General features: G+C 29.5%; 1 protein-coding gene across 1 annotated transcript; it reads right to left on the bottom strand.

The window, feature by feature from the left end:
- Window positions 1-467: 467 nt before the first annotated feature.
- Window positions 468-6,573, bottom strand: LOC106437688 (disease resistance-like protein CSA1). The gene is made up of 5 exons (XM_013878621.3): window positions 5,652-6,573; window positions 3,306-4,485; window positions 2,772-3,095; window positions 1,747-2,691; window positions 468-1,663 (listed from the first exon to the last, which is right to left on the bottom strand). Exons 1-5 carry the CDS (start codon window positions 6,098-6,100, stop codon window positions 620-622), a joined length of 3,942 nt encoding a protein of 1,313 aa, XP_013734075.2. The 5' UTR covers window positions 6,101-6,573; the 3' UTR covers window positions 468-619.
- Between the last annotated feature and the right edge of the window lie 12,833 nt (window positions 6,574-19,406).

Here is a 19,406-nt window from a genome sequence, read left to right as displayed (position 1 = left end):
ACATTCTTTAGACATTATTTGCAAAGTGAATTTGACACTTTTTCTTTATACAATCAATTTCATTAAAAATATTATTTAGTTTTACTTTTGATAATTATATAAATTTTATATCACCTTTTATTAATTTATACATGTATATTTAATACATTTTATTCAAAATAAATAAATAAAAATCCTTCTAAGATTATAAATTTAAATATATACATATATATTCTTAAATATAATTTAAATAAAAATTAGATTAAAATATAGGTAAAAATTATAAAATCTAAAATAGTAATAAAATTTTAAATTTTAATTTAAAAATTTTATTACTACACATGGTGCAGGAGTATTTATATATATATTTGAAGTCGGCATCTTTTCCTTTCTCTAAGCTTTCCGACTTCTTTTTCCTTACCGATTTCCGTTTCTTACCCAACTTTCATTTGTTACCGTTGACAAACCCATCTCCAACACAAACCATAAAAATTTAACTTTCTATTTTACTACTATGAAATGCAGTCGGCTAGTTGTAGGTCTAAAGATCTTGTACAATATGACAAAAAGTTATTACAGAGAACGTAATGGCTAGATAATGAAGGGATCCATATGGATTCATGTCTATGATGGAGAGTCTTCATCTCTTTCTCTTTCCCAGGATGAAAGCAGCTCCAGCAGAAATGGAGATCATAAGACAAAGAAGCCCAACAGGTTTTATCATCTGCGCACTTGTGTTTTCTGTTACTCTACCACATTCCTGCACATAGCTATTCCCTTGATCCTCTGAAGATACGCAAGAGTTTGTCTCATCTTGTTCATTAATCTCTGATTCGTCACTTTCTTCTGAATCCTGAGACACCATTGATACATCACCTATTGAGATTGTGTCTCCTTGTTGGTTGATCTCTTCCATCCTTTGAGATTCATCACCATCAGTTACTTCGCTATCGTCTGAATACGCTTGTAACAACATCAACACATCATTGGTATCGTTATTGTTAGTACCTATGGATGTTGTTTCTCTTTGTTGGCTCCTCAAAGCTTCTTCATTATCAATTATTCTGCTTGCTAATACACCCTGGGTGCTGTTATTACTCACTGTGCTTGTTTCTCCTTGTTGATTGATCACTTCCATCTCTGAAGCTTCACCATGGATCCTGTTGACCTCCCAAGAAAAACTTTCAGCTTCATCAGATTCATTGACCAAACTGAAACCACACTTTATCACCTGACAATTTTTCACCAGCTCTCTTGTACTATCTATCACTTCAAATCTAAGAGAAGCCTGATCATCATCACTACAACTATAATCCTTCTTATCATCATCATCATCTGCTTCCTTTTGTTTCTTGATCTGCAACCAGCTCGTGTATCCAACAAATACGTGGTCTGAGTTGATCGTCCGCGGCCGATTTCCTCCTACCATGCAACTAAACTGCCTCAAAGACCCATCTGAAGTCTTGAACTCACAGGTGCATTTCACTAGGACATGATTGTTTTGGTCTTGGTAATCTGTAAAGGAGACAACTGCACATAGAACTACACCAGTGGTCCCATTGTTACTCCAGTGTCGCGACAGTTCTGGTAGTACTATCACTGATCCGTAGGCTTGGTGACTTAACGATGCATGTACTTCACATCCAGGAAAGCAAGCTCCAACAAAAGGTTCCACAACGGAGCCCTGCAAAAGGTATGATACATTAAAGAACCTCAAAACTAACGATTTGGTTATTTTAGAGAAGGAAACTTGAGGGAGAGTGAGACCAAATTGTAGCGATCAATTGCATCTGACATCAACTGGCTCTTCTTCTGAATGTATGAAACGATACCAGTTTTTGCATCTTCATCAAGTTTGTTGCAGTTTGAGAAAATGAGTGTGGCATGGATTTGATCTGTCAGAACAAGATGGGCAAGTGGGTTTCCCAATGTTGTCAGTGACTCACAGCCATGTGCATTTAAGCATTGAAGGTTTGGTGGGAGCGTCGGAACAGATGCAAGGTTCTTGCAGAACTTCAAGTCAATATATTTTAGATGGTACAGGTCACCAATGTCAGGTTGCAGGCTTTGGATCTTATCGTTTCCTCTTAAGCTGAGGTGTCTCAACAAGGGGAAGCCTTTGACACCACCATGGTGTGGCCATCTTGAGAGGCCAGGGTTTTGCAATAGCTTTGGCACCTCTTTTATCGATGTTCCATCAAGCAGAAATATTCGCAGCCGTCTCATGTTCTCTTGCAGATCAGGAAAGGTCTCCATCTTTTTACAACCTGAGAGTATTACTTCTTGAAGAGCTTTCATATTACCAAGACAGCCGGGCACGGTCGCTAGCTTTGTGCAGTCCTTGAGGTTCAACAAGACTAGTTTCTGGAGCTTGATCATAGATGGAGGAAGTGTCTTTATGGATGTTCCATCTAAGTATAATGCTTCTAGTTGTTCTGATATTATCTGAAACTCCTCGAGATTCGAGCAGTCACTGAGGATGAGTGTTTTAAGAGACTCCATATTCATCTCTGTGAGTGATACAAGACTTGAGCAGCCCCTCAGATTCAGGAAAACAAGGCTTGTCAAGCTCTCCATCCTTGCGTCTAATGTTTTCAACTCTTTGCAGCCTTCCAGGTTCAGTCTTCCAAGATTTTGGGATCCTAATAAGCCCGACAAGTCGCTAAGGTTGACTGAGTGGCTGAGATCGACCCATGTTAATTTTGATGTATCCTATCATGAAAATAGATTGGACAAAGAGTTAGAAAGGTCTTGCATTCCCATCATATATAGATCAAGTGTGATGCCCATACCTTAACACCATCCCAAAGCCGTTTAATCTTGCTATAAGGCAGCTTGAGGTCAATAAGATTTTTAGGGTTGAAGTCTTGAGGAAGTTCTTCCCCTGGGAATCTCAGCCAGTGGAGATACCTGATCTTTTGTAACGGTAACTTAACTCCATTGGAGAAGTGTAGTTTGTAGCCAGCTTCATTTTCTTGAGGAAACTGAGAGTCATAGATTTTGAGATATCGAAGATTGTCCATCCCATTAAAAGCCTCTTTGCTTAATGCTGTGTCAGTGCCTACTTCAGACATGTCCAAAAACATACCTCTGATACCATTGATAGTGCTTTTCCCCTGTGAACCAGTTCAAGAAGACAAGTTAGCAAAACGTTTTTAGTTTCAATTATTTATTTTTTAATACCAGGAGGTTCGGGTCGAAACCCCTAATCCCCAAAACTGAAACCACAACATGTAATATTAGTTTGTCCCAGTATACAATGGCCAGGATCTTTTTTAGTTGAGGTAACGACCTCTGGTTAAGTTTCAAGATTAGTTGGTCCTTACCGTTTTTTTCTTTAACGCTCGGATAATTTCATGATGGTTACATAGCCTCTTTTGTTGTTTGGAAGCTAGTTTCTTCCCCAGTGTGTACAGTAAATTATGCATCTCTACTCGGCCACCAGTGATATCTATCAGGAACTTGTCCGCAAGATCTCTGATCTCGCTACTACCCTTGTCAGGCTCAGAATCGACCAAAGCTGTCACAAACTTGTGATTTTCTGATCTGAAGAAACAAGTGACATCAAGAAATGCTTCCTTTTGTTGCTGGCTAAGACCATCGTAACTCACATTCAACACATTGCTTGGACTTTGTGCGAGTTGAAGTAGCTTGGATTCCCAGTGAGCCTTGTCTCTACCACGAAGCTCCGGTCCAAGTACCTTGAGAGCTAATGGGTTTCCTCTAGCGTAATCCACAAACTCTCTTGATTGCTTCATCAAACTTCCTTCATGGACTTTGTGGTCACCAAAGGCATGATAACAAAAACACTCTAACCCTTCCTTCTCGTTCAATCCTGGGACAACGTAAGTATCACTGACAACATCCTCGACCAATGATTTATCGCTTGTCACAATAACAACCTTGCTGCCTTGGCTAATCCACCTTCTGTTTCCGAGAAGATACTCTAGTTGTTTCTTGTTGCTTACGTTATCCAGGACAAGAAAAACATTGCTATCAAGTAGCTCCGTCTCCACGGATTCATGTGTGGTCTCTTCGGTTATCGTCTTATCTGTCTTCTTCAAAAGCTTTCTCAGGAGTCTAACCCGCAATTCAGTAAGCCCTTCTTCCTTTGAGGTTTTATCAATATCATCGAAAAACATTCTTTGATGAAACTTGTTTTTTCCCTCCTCAAACAACTTGTGTGCGATTGTGGTTTTACCAATACCAGCCATCCCAAGAACTCCAATAATACGAGTTTCCTTGGAAACCACTCCATGCATACCTAACTTCTCTTGTAGCTTTTGTAGACGTTGCGTGATCCCAAAGAACTTAACATTTTCCTTTGTCTCAAGCTCTTCTCCTTCTCCTGGCAAGTTTGTCCCCGTGAGCGAAGACACTTCCTGCTTCTCTCCTTCAGATCTCACCGTAGTATTGACGGAAGCCTTCACCTTCTCCTCTTGTTCGATACTGGTTAACACTTTCTTTACTTCCTTGACGATATGTTCTATGAATTCACAGTCAGTACTGCAAAATAGTGTGATGAAACAAAGAAAATCAGTGAGTTGAAAGTACGTTAACCTATTGGCAGACTACTTGAAAAACACTCTTACTGAATCAAACCCATGATTAATTTGATACACTTTCAAGTTAATTTGATAACAATGTGGTGGATTAGATATATCTAGATAAATTGTAAAATTTTCTTGAGCTTGTTAATTATGAAAATATGGCACTTTCAAGCAAGCTTAACGAGTCAGAAATTTTGCCGAAAATGTTTAAAGAGTTCATTCACATGTTCGTATACTGTATATTCATTATCTACGACACCGGCAGAGCTAGATATTGGTTTTACTGGGTCATATAAAATCAAAACCTAGCTCTGCCAGTGTAGTAGATAGTGGATATATAGTATACGAACATGTGAATGAACTGTTTACACATTTTAGGCAAAATTTGTGAATTGTTAAGCTTGCTCAAAACTGTCATATTTTCATAATTAACAAGCTCAAGAAATGTTACAATTTATCTAGATATATTAATCCACCACATTTTTATCTAAGATACTAGAAACTTGTGAATGAACTGTTTACACATTTTAGGCAATATCTAGCTAAGAATGTGTGTGGGATCTGAACTCAAGAAATGGGGTCACAAAGGAACATTTTTCCCATATAAAATCAAAACAGGACCTTAACTTACAAATAACTCAACTATTCCTATTTTTCTACGTCCAGAAAATTAAAATCGAAACGAGAATACATCTATAAACCAAAAATTTATGTTCTACATATCTGATATTTTAAAAAGAACTGAACTACCTAGTATTTTATTCGAACTATATGAAATTATAGAAATTATCCAATATTTTAGTCTCCATAACCCGAGTTATTAGCTATTTTATAGGAAAGATTGCCTGATATTTTCATTCATCTTATCCAAAGTTATCCAAAAAACCAAACCGGATCCAATCTGTATCGGAAAAAATTTCTACTTTTAGTCAGTTCCTGATATTTTATCAGAACGGAACTGAAACCAAAACAGCAACTGAACATCCACCATCAATTGTTTACACGCTGTTTAATTAAACAATAGGAAAAGAACACTATCCTTTTATCAAAGAAACAATTTCAGAACTACTCTGGAGTCACATCTTTTTCTTTTTGTATCACATTACTGGACAAGAGTCTTACCCGTACTCATCAGATCTCATACCCATATGCCTCGTAAGAATCATCAAAGCTTCCTTCACGTTTTTCTCCCTCTCTTCCACTGTCTCTTCTCCTTCTACTCCTTCTGCTTGTTCGCCAACTTTCCATTTGTCCTTCACATCTGCGACTTGGACATTATAGAAGATCGGGATGACCTTCCTTCTTGACACTTTTATATCCTTAGTCGTCGTGCGCAGCTCTTTGATGCACCAATTCGACTGCATGTAGTTTTCGGACAAGATGATCAGCACGAGCCGCGACTCTTGGATCCTTTGAAGAAGGATGTCAAGAACTTCACCTTTCGTCTCTTTAGTGTCGACATAGTAATTTACGCATGCCCTTTTTAGCCCGTCTGTAAGGAAGCTTAGGAAGTTTTTTCGCACGTCTGCTCCTCTGAAACTAATGAACACTTGGTGGTCTGTTTTGGCCATGGCAGATCAACTGTTTTTAATTTTGGTGCAAATTTGTGCAGTGCTTTTAGTTCGAATAAATTTGAGCTATCAGATGCACCATAAGCTCAAAGATGATGAATGGGGTGGGTATATGTTCGATACATATTTAAAATTTTGATAATTATGTTTACTTATTATAGAGTTAATTAAAAGTCAATGGTGTGGGGTAACATGTGAACAAGAGTACAAGACTATCAATAACTGTTTTTTAAAAACGACTTATCGATATTTATTTATTATTTTAATATATAGATTTGTTCAAGATAGACGATCACACGTGAGGGTTTTCGGTGGTGGCGGACCCAAGAGAAAAAATTATCGGGGTTACAGTATAAATATTTCATCCGTTTCAATTTATTTGTAGTTCTAGAATAAAAAATGTTTTTCAAAATAAATGTACTTTTATAATAGAAAATTACCATAAATACCATATTCATAATACAATTTTCATATTTACATTAATCTTTTTTACCCTCATTTTAATGAAGGAAAAAAACACTTATATACTTAAACCAGACGGACACGAAACCAGACGGCTGATTTTTTGGCTAAGACTGCTAGATCCTTCCATAGGGAGTTATGTTTTATTGGTTGTTCTATTCCGGTTTGGTTACCCAGGCCACCTCAAGTTTGAGTAATAGAACAGCTTTTCGACGTCAAAAAAAAAAAAAAAAAAAAAAAAACACTTATATACTTAAAGTTAACTAATTTAGACTTAGGGTTTAGAGTCGAGGATGAGGTAGGATTTATGAAATGTAACATTTATGATTATAATAAATATATAAATAAATACGTAAAATTTTTTAAAAATAGTTTCAAACATAAATTTTGATTTTAAAAAACAAATTTTGGAAAAAAATAAAAAAAATTTTGGAAAAAAATTCAAAACAAAAATTTATAAAAAAGCTTGAATTTGAAAAAGTATAATTCGAAAACATAAAAATTTTATTTATTTAAATAATAATTTATTATATATATAAATAACAAGGGTATAAAAGTCTTTTGCCACTTAATGAAGAAGATATTTTTGAAAATGTTCATTTAGGAGTGATAAAGATAAAAATTGATATCATGACAGTGATAAACATAAAATTTCTCCTTATATAATTTTTTTGTGAAATTGCTACAAAAACCCCATACATAGTAGGGAAAATTACATGTTTACCACTTTCATAGTACCACTTTTCATTTTTACTACCACTAAGGAGTCATTTTCAAAAATACATTCTTCATTAAGTGGCAAAAGATTCTTATGCCCTTGTTATTTATATATATAATAAATCATTATTTAAACAAAAAAATTAAAAAAAAAATTCAAATTCAAACATTGTTATAATTTTTTTTTCTGAAATTTTGTTTTCGAATTTTTTTTTATTTTTTTTTCAAATTTCTTTTTGAAAAACGAAAATTATGTTTGAAACCATTTTTAAAAATTTTTTATATATTTTTTAAGTATTTATTTATATATTTATTAGAATCCTAAATTTCATATTTCAAAAACTTTACCACACCCCTCAACTTTAAACTCTAAGTCTAGATTAGTTAACCCTAAGGATATAATTATCTTTTACCCTTCATTAAAAGTGAGGACAAAAGTGATTAGTGTAAACATGAAAAGTGGTACTATGAATGTGCTATTTGTGGCAATTTCCCTACATAGTATCACTTTTCATTGATGCATTTTCTAACCCGCCGCTCTTGACCCGCCAACCCGCGGGTTGAGTGATTTTTTTGACTCAAAAAATTTAACCCGCTTGACCCGCAAGAAGAAAATATGAAACCCGCACCCGCCCCGCTTAAACCCGCAGGTAGTCCGCTAGATCCGCATATAATATTAATAATAACAAAAATTATTAATTTAAATATTTTTGTTAAAAATAATAAGAAAATTTAATATTTTATATATCTTTTATTAAAACTAATAATATAATATAATATAATATTCTAAATAGTTTTTATTAAAAATAATAATAATCATCTATTTATAATTTAAATTAAATATTTAAAAAAAATTGTTTAAAAATAATATTTTATAGAAAAAAATCTTCTTTTTAAATTTTTTGCGGGTTGGCGGGTATCCACGGTTGAATTTGGCTGACCCACACCCACCCTGCATAAAAAGCATTCGACCCGTACCCGCACTCGCAAATCAAATTTTCAAATCACTCGACCCGCATCCGCTCCGTGGCGGGTCTAACGAGATGGGACCCGCGGATAATGATTCAAGTTCCCAGAACTATAGGTTCATTGATGCATTTTCTAACCAACTGCGCTAGAATTGTGTAGTAAAAATAGCTTACAATTTGGGGGCGGTTAGTAAATGATATGAATGCTTTCCACAACTACTTTTCTTTCTCCAGCAACTTTAATTTACCAACTAGATTTTGACCCGCACATTCGTGCGGATATTTTTCATTTTATGAATGTATACTTTTGATTTATTATAAACATCTTAAGTATATAATTTTAATTTTAGTGTTATATATTGTGAATATAAATCTATTATTTTAGTAAATTGTATACATGGTAGCATCCATCATCTTATTTTAGTAAATTTTATTGATTTAGAATATTTTTTGGATGTTATGATATTAAGTTTTTTTTTGTTATTAAATTAAGACTTCAAAATATTAGATTACTTTAATTTGTTATAACATAGTTTATTTTTCCTTGTTACATTTCAAGAAGTTATTATTTATTATCTATGATTATACCTTTTGAAAAATTTAAAACATTATCATTTTAAGTTTGCATACTTATTTTTTTAATTTTATATTTTGTCAAAATTGTTTAGAAAATTACACAACTATATTTGAGGTGGAAGATTATATGATTTTCGAAATTTTTTTGTTACTAAATTAATACATTATTTTATATAAATAATTTTAATTTCGGTAAGATTTTTATACATCTCTCAGAATATGTTTATAATTAATATAAATATTAAATTTATAATTAAAATTTGATTTGTAATTAATATTTTGAATGAATAATTAAAATTTCATAGTTTTCTAATAACATATTTTTAAATAGTATAGGAACTAAAGGTTAGTTATAAACTATTATATTTTTGTATATTATTATTTTTTAAACAATATATTGTTGAGAGTTTCAAAATAGAAAAATAAAATAATATGTAGTTGTAGATATAAAAGTTTAACCTATGTTAATGAATTTATGTTTATAAGTTTATTTTTCTAAAAAATATAATATAGTTTACGAATTTTAACACATTTTGATGATGAGTGATAATTTATTTAAATGAAACTATTTTAAAAATAAAATAGATAAATTTATCCATATTTAATTCATATAGTACTTCTATTTTAATATAATACATAATATAATTAAAATATATAAAAATAGTATAGAATTTTATTTTCTTGTTTTATAATAAATTTTTAATTAACATTGAATTATAAAGTTATATTAGTATTTACGAAATTAATGTTATTTTATAAAAATATTTAGAAAGTTGGTAAGATTCGGTTAGATTATTTCTCAACAGAATTTGTTATACTTAATAATAAATTTATATTTATATTTATTTTATTATTAATGTAAATAATGAAATATGTCATATTAAGTATTTTTTAGATGGTCCTAGTATGACTTGTTACCAGTAGATAAAAAGTAGGACTCTGTTTTTAATAGATTAGATAGTTCTTTTAAAAAATAATTTAAAACTATAGACCTAAATTTAAAATATGAAATAAATTAGTTTTGGAAATCAATTTTTCTTATAGCTTTATATTTAGTGTTTTGAAAGTTATTGATATAAATCTACAACAATAAAAGGTACAGCTACAATAGAAAACTTATGACATATATTCTAAAGGCGAAAAATAAAAATCACAATTTCTACCAATCAAGCCCTCAGCTTATTAATTTATTGGCATCAACGGATTTCACTTCATGGGGGGTCTGCCATTGCTTTTGGTAAAAATAGATGAAAAACTAAACCCATAAATCTTAACCGAATTAAATTGAGCTGAATAAAATAAATCTGGACCGAATCTAATAAGACATAAATATCTAATGGGGACTGTTTTACAGTATTATTGATTTTAAGGTTTATACTAACCGAATCAAAACCCAAATAGATATCTAAAAACTGGAAAAAATACCCAATCTGAACTCAATTTTGGAATAAGTACCCTAAATACTTGAACATTTAATGAGTTTCTAAAATAATTATATAGTACATAAATAATTAATTTAAATATTTAATATGGTTTATATTTTTGATATTTAGCCAATATACTGATTTTATATTATGACAATTGCATTTGAAGTTTGATTAAGTATAAGTTTTTTTTTTTAAATGAAAAAATATTTTTACAATTTAATTAATGTTTCTTATGTTTATAGAGTTATTAGTTGTTAATATTATTATTTTTTGTTTCTCTACTTTTAAGAACAACTTTTGAATTATGTTACAAAACTTTTGTTAGTGCAAATTTTGAAGTTCCCAAATTTATAAACTAAAGTGTATATTTGTAAATCACAAATAAATATTTGGATCACCAAGACTCAAATAAGAATTAAGCATCAAAACATCAAGATGAACATTAAGCACCAAATTTAAGAATCTGATGTGAAGGACGAGATGAGTAGAGCAAGAAGATCCCTAGAGTAGTGTTCGAGAAATCAGAAAACCACTGGAACCTAACCGCATTTCCATTGTCGCCAAACCAACACCACCTTTCAAAAAGGATTTTGAAAACCTTCCAATCCTCATATGAAGAACATAAAGGAAATTAAAAAACGCAAAAGTGTAGTACCTCTTACACCGCCGGAGAAAGCGGTGTTAAAAGAACTGAAAAATGAAATGAACTAGGGTTAGGGTTTCAATATTTCTATCGAGAATGTAGATAAAATCTCTCTCAACCCATTATATCAAGTTATTGTTTTTTTTTACTTTTCTAAGTAGTAATTATTTAATAATAATTTTCCTATGGAGAACAGAAAAAGGCTTTTACGGATTCGATTCCGGATGTAACTACGATGGGAAAAAAATTGTGGTGGAAATTTTAAAATAGTCACGAATCTTCAAAAACAAATACGGTTCAAAAAAATAGTCACGATGGATGATCATACGTCAATCCATTCATTTAGCGTGTGTGATTAAACAAATACTAGACTTTTACTGACACAGACATTTTATAAATGTATAACTTTGATATTATCGCAAATGTTTTAAATATATGATTTATATTTTAGTGTTATATATTGTATAATTCTAAATCTTATTGATTACATTTTTATTCGACATTATTAATATATAATGATTTATTTTATACATTTTACTTTGTTATTACATACTAATATATTTTCAAGTTCGGTACAAAACATTCATAACATAAATAATGATTTGTTTTATACATTTACCTTGTTATTACATACTAATATATTTTCAAGTTCTGTACAAAACATTCATAATATAAATAATCAATGGAGAACCTTCGTCAAAATGTTTTTATAAAAACAATTATACAGTTTGTATATAATACATTTTAAATTTGTATTTAGTTACGAAAAAAATATTTGCTTAGGGTAATATATAACTTCATATTGTGTTTAAATATACTTTAGCATCTATTATTTTAGTATCTTGTGGGATTTTATAAAGAAATACATTGTTCATTTTAAGTAATTTAGCCTAATTATTTTAGTATATTTTATACATAGAGCATCTATCATATTATTTGGATAATTTTATCAATGTATGATATTTATTTATTTAATCATTTTAGATAATATGTTGCTGTAATTTTCAAAATAAATAAATATATAATATGTAGTTGTACTTTAAAATATATATATATATATATATAGTTGAAGAGATAAAATTTTAGCATATGTTAACAAAAAAATTTGTAATACAATTTACATAATTTACGAATTTTAATCCTTTTAAATGTTGGATGATATTTTAATCATTTTAAACGATGCATTATATTTTATTTATTTATTTATTTATTTAAATGAAAGTAAATTTTTTAAAAAAGTGTTAATATACAAATTTAGTACAATTTTAAATTTAATTCATATTACTTCTATTTCAACATAATATAGAATATAATTATTTAATTTACATAAAATTGTATATAATCTTATTTTTTCTGTTTTATAATAAAATTTTATTTATAATTAATCTATAATAGTATTATAATACTAATTACGAAATAAATCAATGCATTAATTTAAAAATATTAAAAAATTTAATAAGATTTTTAAAAAACATTTCTAAACATATTTTATTATAACTTAAATTACATTTAAATATATATTTAAAATTAATTTATTATTGGTATCTTTATACTTATTAAGATTTTTTTAAAATGATATATATTTAATAGATTAATATAAATAATTAAATAGATGCAGTTAATGAAATGGACCTAGTATGATTTTTTATGGTAAATAAAAATTGTATTTCTCTTCTAATACAAAATATTATATATTTTTTTTTTATTACCATTTATTTCATGCATGCTTTTAGAAAATAACGTATTATTACTCGATGACATTTTTTGATATGATAATATGCTAAGTCTTTAAATTATAAAATAAACAACATAACTTAATATATATTTTCTTGGATAATTATACTTAATATAAATTTGATACTTTTTATTTTGGCTTTCGATATGGTTGCCTAGAAAATAAGTTATATAAATTTTGGAAAGTACTATTAATCATTGAAAACAAAACATTTAAGCATATAATATTTCTAACACCCTATAATATTTTAAAATAAATTGAGTTCATTGATTTTTTCACTGGTTACAATTGTTGGAAACTGATAATTGTAAAACCAAAAAAATGATACATTTTGAATATTAGCAAATCTTATTTTTGAACAAAATTTAAGGAGTTTGTAAAAAAAAAAAAATTTGTAGAGATCAAATTTTGTAATTTTTGATTCAAGTATTTTATCTTTTCGAGGCGTTTACTAAAAGATTCAACAATAGTTCAGTCTACTAAAAAAACAAAATATCGCCGTCAGCCACATGGTTCACAAGTGGATACAATTAACATTTGATTTCAATGATTTTGAATGATAAAAAAATATTCATTTTTCTTATATTATTTGGTCTAAACAAAATGACTAAGTTAACCGTAATAACATTCTAGATATCTTTTAAAATTCTAATGGCATAATTTAGTAATAGCACATTATAAACGTTTTTTAAAACCTTCTTTTTTGATAAAAGGTTAACTTCATAGAGTGATTATGTTTTAATAAAAGAGTGATTCTGTTTTAATAAAAGAGATAAGTTTTTTCATGATTAACTATACCTATTTTAATCAGGTTTACAAGAACAAAAATATAACTGTAAATTTTTAGTGCATTAGAATATAGTATTTTTAAATGATTAAAACATTTATCCAAAGCAGTATGTATTTTAAGTCACATTCTATGCAATTTTGAGTGAAAATTGTAGTGTCCTCCACTACATCTTACAAAGACAATCAACAAAACCATTAAGTTGTATATTTTTCGTTTCATTATAGTTATTGTTTTAGGTTTATGCATATAGATGAAAAAAAAATTTTTGTATATTTTTAAAATAAAAATATTTATTACCTAATCATATTTCATTCAATCAATGAAAAAATAAATTAAAAAATATTGTTAATAAATTTTACATTAAAATTATAAAACGATATTTATTTTGAAACAAAAATTTGACTATATAGCAATAACTAAACTAAAACGGAGAGAGTACTATTTTTATCGGTTTGAACCATGGAGAAAAAAACATGACAATAACTTCATATATTGGGTTGTTGTTGACTATTGAGTATGATAGGCAAGAGAGGAAGGTGATTATTTACTTCCTTTTCAAACAAACAAAGCATTTAATGTAGCAAACAGTCTACTAAATCAATTTTTACATTAAAAATAACAGTCAGTGAATTCACATGCTTCACCTATGCACTACTCTGTCAGTGATAGTAATTGTTTAGACTAATAATGTGTCAGTGAATTCACATGCTTCACCTATAATGGCTTTGTATTTAATAATGTTGTGGGATCGGAGTAGATACAACGAACTCATCTAAATTTCTCACCCAAGTCTTTTTTTATATTTTCCAAATCTGACTTTTTTGGCCAATTATAATATATAATTAGGTAATAATTTGCACTGCACAGAAGGAGATAATTTATTAAATATTTATAAAATAAATAATGATTTTAAAATATTTTTAAATAATATCAAAAACATGTAAATATATTTTATTAATTTAATTTAATTAAAATTAAAAAATATTTGATTTTATCAATTTAAATATGATACATGTTTTTAAAAATTCAAAATTAAAATATTTTATATTTTATATGGTATATTAAAATAAATGGATATTTTTAATCTGAATATCTATTAAATGAAATTTTTATCTATATAGTTTTATGATTATTTGTATTATGTATCAAAATTTTGGGGAAATTACATGTTTACCACTTTCATGGTACCATTTTTCATTTTTACCACTACTAATGAGACATTTTCAAAAATACTTTCTTTATTAAGTGACAAAAGACTCTTATGCCATTGTTATTTATATATATAATAAATTATTATTTGAATAAAATAAAATAAATACTAAAAAATAAAAAATAATAAAAATAAAAATAAAAGTAAAAATAAAAAATAAAAAAATAAAATAAAATAAAAAATAAAAAACAAAAAAATATTTAAAAAATATTAAAAAAATATTAAAAAAATATTAAAAAAATATTAAAAAAAATTTTAAATTGTTTTTTTATGTTTTCGAATTATACTTTTTCAAATTCGAACTTTTTAATAAAAACAAATTTTTGAATTTTTTTTTTTTCGAATTTTTTTATTTTCAATTTTTTTTTGGAAAACGAAAATAATGTTTGAAACTATTTTTTTAAAATTTTTTTATATTTTTTAAGTATTTATATATTTATTAGAATCATAAATTTCACATTCCAAAAACACTACCCCACTCCTCAACTCTAAACCCTAAGTCTACATTAGTTAACCCTAAGGGTATAATTGTATTTTATCCTTCATTAAAAGTGAGGGTAAAAGTGGTTAGTGTAAACATGAAAAGTGGTACTATGAATGTGGTATTTGTGGCAATTTCCCCAAAATTTTTAACTATTGATCATAATTTGAATGTGACACTTTTAACATTTTTAGTAGCTTATAGTAATTTAAAAATTCAAAATATAACATATAGAAAATAAGATTATTTATGATATGGTTAATGTGATTGTTTAATTTATTTTAATAATATAAAAGTAAAAGTAATAGAGAATACGCATTTTTATGAAATTTTTATTATTTAAAATGATTAATTTTCATATATATTTTAATCTTATTTTGTTTAAGGAAAAATATATATTTATTTATGTAGATTACTAATTAATTTTATAGCTAATCTAGTGAGAAGTATAATATATATTTATATAGACTAATCTAGTTTTTAAAAATTGAAGACATGACATATTTCATATGTTAAAAATATTTTTAATTAATATATACTTATTATAAAAGACCGCATGAATCGATTTAACATGTGAAAGATGAAACCTATCCACATGAATACCAATGATATTTATAACTCAACATTTGTTTTATTATTATTTAAGTTTTTCCGTACAGTTAACATTAGTAATTATAAGACCATGATTATCGGTAAAACTGTTTTTTGGGTTTCTTAATTATTATTTTTTTCTCTGATTAAAAAAAAATAAAACGAGAACCAATCGCGGGCAGCCACATATCAGTGGAGTCCGCAAACAGTACAAAAATCAGACCAAAATCGATCTTTAATTCATCTTCTCTATTGCCGATTTTTACTCAAAATGTGGGACCCACCACTTATAAACCCCGCTTGTGACTCCCGATAATTGTCCTCTTAGGCTACATGTTGGGAGTCTTAGAACATTGGAGGGATATATATGTTTAAAGTAAATACTAGATTTCAAAACACGAACTTATTTTCAACAACATTTTATTATAATAAAAAATATTTTTGATTTTTGTTTATATAGAGATTACTTGTTTTCTTTACATTTAACTTTATTTAAATTAAGTTTATTTAGATTTTAAAAATATAGTCAATTTTAGAAATTAATTAAACGAGTATTAATTAAAAATATAACTCTAAGAGCAACGAGGAACAAAAAATAAATTTCTTGATAATCGATTCTACCTAAAGCTGAAGAAGAATAAGGTTGAAGAACAAGATGACAAAAAGAAAAACACGTTGAAGAAAAATGGCAAGAACTAGCTAAATTACTAGAGAAATTATGAGTTTCTCCTTCTTTTTGTGGGGGCAAACCATTCTACCTAAAATTGAAAAAGAACAAGAGCATGTTTATTGGTAAACCACCTTAAGGATTCTTAGTAAATTTTTAACTCTTAAAAATGAGATAAAAAAGTTTTTTTGTTAAAAAACACTTAATGATAATGGTTTATTAAATAATTAAAACATAAATTAAATTTATTTATTAAATAAAACAAAGTCAAACATAACATTTTAAACATAGATTTTAAAATAAAAACATATAAACAAAGACTACTAAAATAAACGATAATAATTTCAAAGAGATATTCAAGCTCAGTTGTTGTCTTGATCACATCCAAATTTACACCATGTATGTTCAACCAAATCACCTTTCAGCTGTTGATGCGCTTGTCTGTCATGAATTCTAGTTTGAACATCCATCTGATTGGCGATATTTGTAAGGATATCTGTAGAATAGGTGATATCGACATGTGAATTTCTGTTGGCTTCTCCTTGTTGGAAATCTGAAACATCAAATTGAATTTATTCATCTCGTTCGTCTTCTACTATCATATTATGGAGTATGATACATGCTCTCATAATCTTCTCAATCTTGTTTTTATTCCAAGAAAGTTCTGGATTTTTTAACGATGGCAAATCGAGCTTGCAAAACTCCGAAAGCACGCTCGACATCTTTTCGGACAGCTTCTTGACATTGTGCAAATAAAATCGCTTTCGGTCCTTGTGGAATTGGAATAGATTGGATAAAAGTTGCCATTGACCGAGAAACTCACTTGCGGGGCTTAGCCATTTATTATGTTATCAAAAACATGTGAACGATCAAGAACATTAATATCATTTAAGGTACATGGAGATCCAAAAAATGCATGCCATATCGAGATCATATGAAGCAACCGCCTCTAAAACGATAGTGGATTTTCCCGAACCACCAGAATATTACCTTTTCCAAGAAGTGGGATAATTTTTCCACTCTCAATGCATACAATCGATGCTTCCTATTATCCCGGAAAATCCACGAAGCTCTCCAATATGAAGTAGACGTTGAAGATCATCCGGTATTGGTCTTCTTAGTTACTCATCGCTGAGAAAATCTATTATTGCTTCCATAAAATTTTCAACACATAACCGAGCAGTGGTTGCACCGAGCCTGAGGTATTCGTCGTCCGCATCAAGCGCATAACCATATGCCAACACACGAATAGCTGCTGTACACTTTTGAAGTGTAGAGAGACCAAACCTTCTGATACCAACCTTGTTTTAACGAAAGAATTGAACTTCGTTGGAGAGGCGATCAACAATATGCATAAACAATCGCTTCTTCATTCTAAATCGTCGTCTGAATAGATTTTCAGGATATGTTGGAGTGACACTGAAATAATCATTCCATAACCGGAGACGGCCTTCTTCACGTTTTCGTTCGGTAAAACTCATTTTTTTTGTGTCCTCCTTTCATCTTCTTGATCACCTTGATCATTGAACAGATTTTTAAATGTTTGATCAAAATGTTGATTGAAATATTGATTGAAAGTTTCATCGATTGACTCCTCGAAAGTGTTTTGAGAAGAAGATGCCATGAGATGATAATAAAATTTTTATTTTTTATGAAACAGAGATGACCAAGTTTTTTTCTTTTCTTTTAGAAGAGAGGAAAATTGTTTAAGATTCTTGGTTACAAGCGTTTTTATGAATGAAAAGATGAAGAGAATGAAGAGAAGAACATGAGATTTTGGAGAAATGTTTTCGATAGAGAATGGAGAGAATGGTGAGAATACAAGCCAATTTATAAGTGTGTCTTTTACATGAACCAACCCGTGACCTCGGTCTTTTACAAGAACCAACCTGTGAAACAAGATTACAAAACTACAAAGACAGCAAGTCAGTCTTCCTTACACACTCTCGTGACCTCTGTGAACGACAACAACAACAACCACAAACCACAACCCCGTGACCTCTGTCTTTTACAAGAAGACAACAAAAACAACCACGATCAAACAAAGTGAACTATGCTCTCCTATCACATCGTCTCACAACGTATACTCCAAAGATATAAAAAGCCTACAAGATGAAGAAGAGCATTTAAGCATGAGAAAACATAACAAGATGAAGACACATTCAAGAAGTGGAACAAGATTAATCACAATCAAACACATTGAACTACAAACTTTGAACATTTTTCACAAACTTTCAACTACATTTTAAACAAACATCTTAGCATAACAGGAACAAGATTGAAACGGAAACAAGATAATTAAACATGAAACAGAACAAGAAACTTAAACATGAAACATAGCTTAAACTTAAACTTAAACATGAAACTAATTTGACAACAAGTCACTTATGAGCTTTTTCTTGAGGGCTTATTCATACTCAGCTAGAGGTTCTTTTTTTCCAATAAGACTGTCAATGAGACTCATCTTAGACAACTTTTCTTTGGCGGCCAAGTCCTGCTCTTTGATTCCACATGCTCTGAAACTCATTAAGAGTATTCTCGTCTACCACCGTCTTCTTAGCACTCATCTTGGCGGCTTTCACACCCAGGGGACGCTTGGAGCAAGTTTCTTGAGAGCTTGAGGAATCTGCACCATCCTCACACTTTCTCTTCTTCGAGCTCCCTTCGTTTTTAGCAGTAGCAAGGTCACTCCACTTCTGATCGTGTCGCAGTTCCGTATGACATATGTTTCAAAGCAAAACAAACTCGATCTGTTTTCCAAGGTCGAGAAGAGCCACCGATAGAAAGATCGTGGTTTTTCTTCCTCGCCGAGACCCACCGATAAATCCATCGCCGTTTCGTCGAGGAGAGCCACAAAGAAGAAGACAATCACCAATTAATTGCCTTTCGCCGAGGGAGAGAAGAGAAACCAAAAGAGAAAAAAAAAGAAATGAAAAAAAAAAGAAATCACGGTCGACTCCGCTCCTCTCCCAAGTAGAAATGCTACACATGGCTGGGAAGACCCGTACCTTCGCGCTCCTATTTAAGGGATGCCTTTTG

The sequence above is a fragment of the Brassica napus genome, chromosome A2 (assembly GCF_020379485.1).
Source record: "Brassica napus cultivar Da-Ae chromosome A2, Da-Ae, whole genome shotgun sequence".
NCBI classification, from domain to species: Eukaryota; Viridiplantae; Streptophyta; class Magnoliopsida; order Brassicales; family Brassicaceae; genus Brassica; species Brassica napus.
Note: the sequence above shows the minus strand (reverse complement) of the source record. Positions and strands in the feature narration are given on the sequence as shown.

Coding starts and splice junctions, on each gene's coding strand:
- LOC106437688 (XM_013878621.3), bottom strand. CDS start 6,100: ATGGCCAAAACAGACCACCAAGTGTTCATTAGTTTCAGAGGAGCAGAC. Junction 4,486..5,651: donor ATGAGATCTGATGAGTACGG/GTAAGACTCTTG, acceptor ACTATTTTGCAG/TACTGACTGTGAATTCATAG. Junction 1,664..1,746: donor CAATTGATCGCTACAATTTG/GTCTCACTCTCC, acceptor TACCTTTTGCAG/GGCTCCGTTGTGGAACCTTT.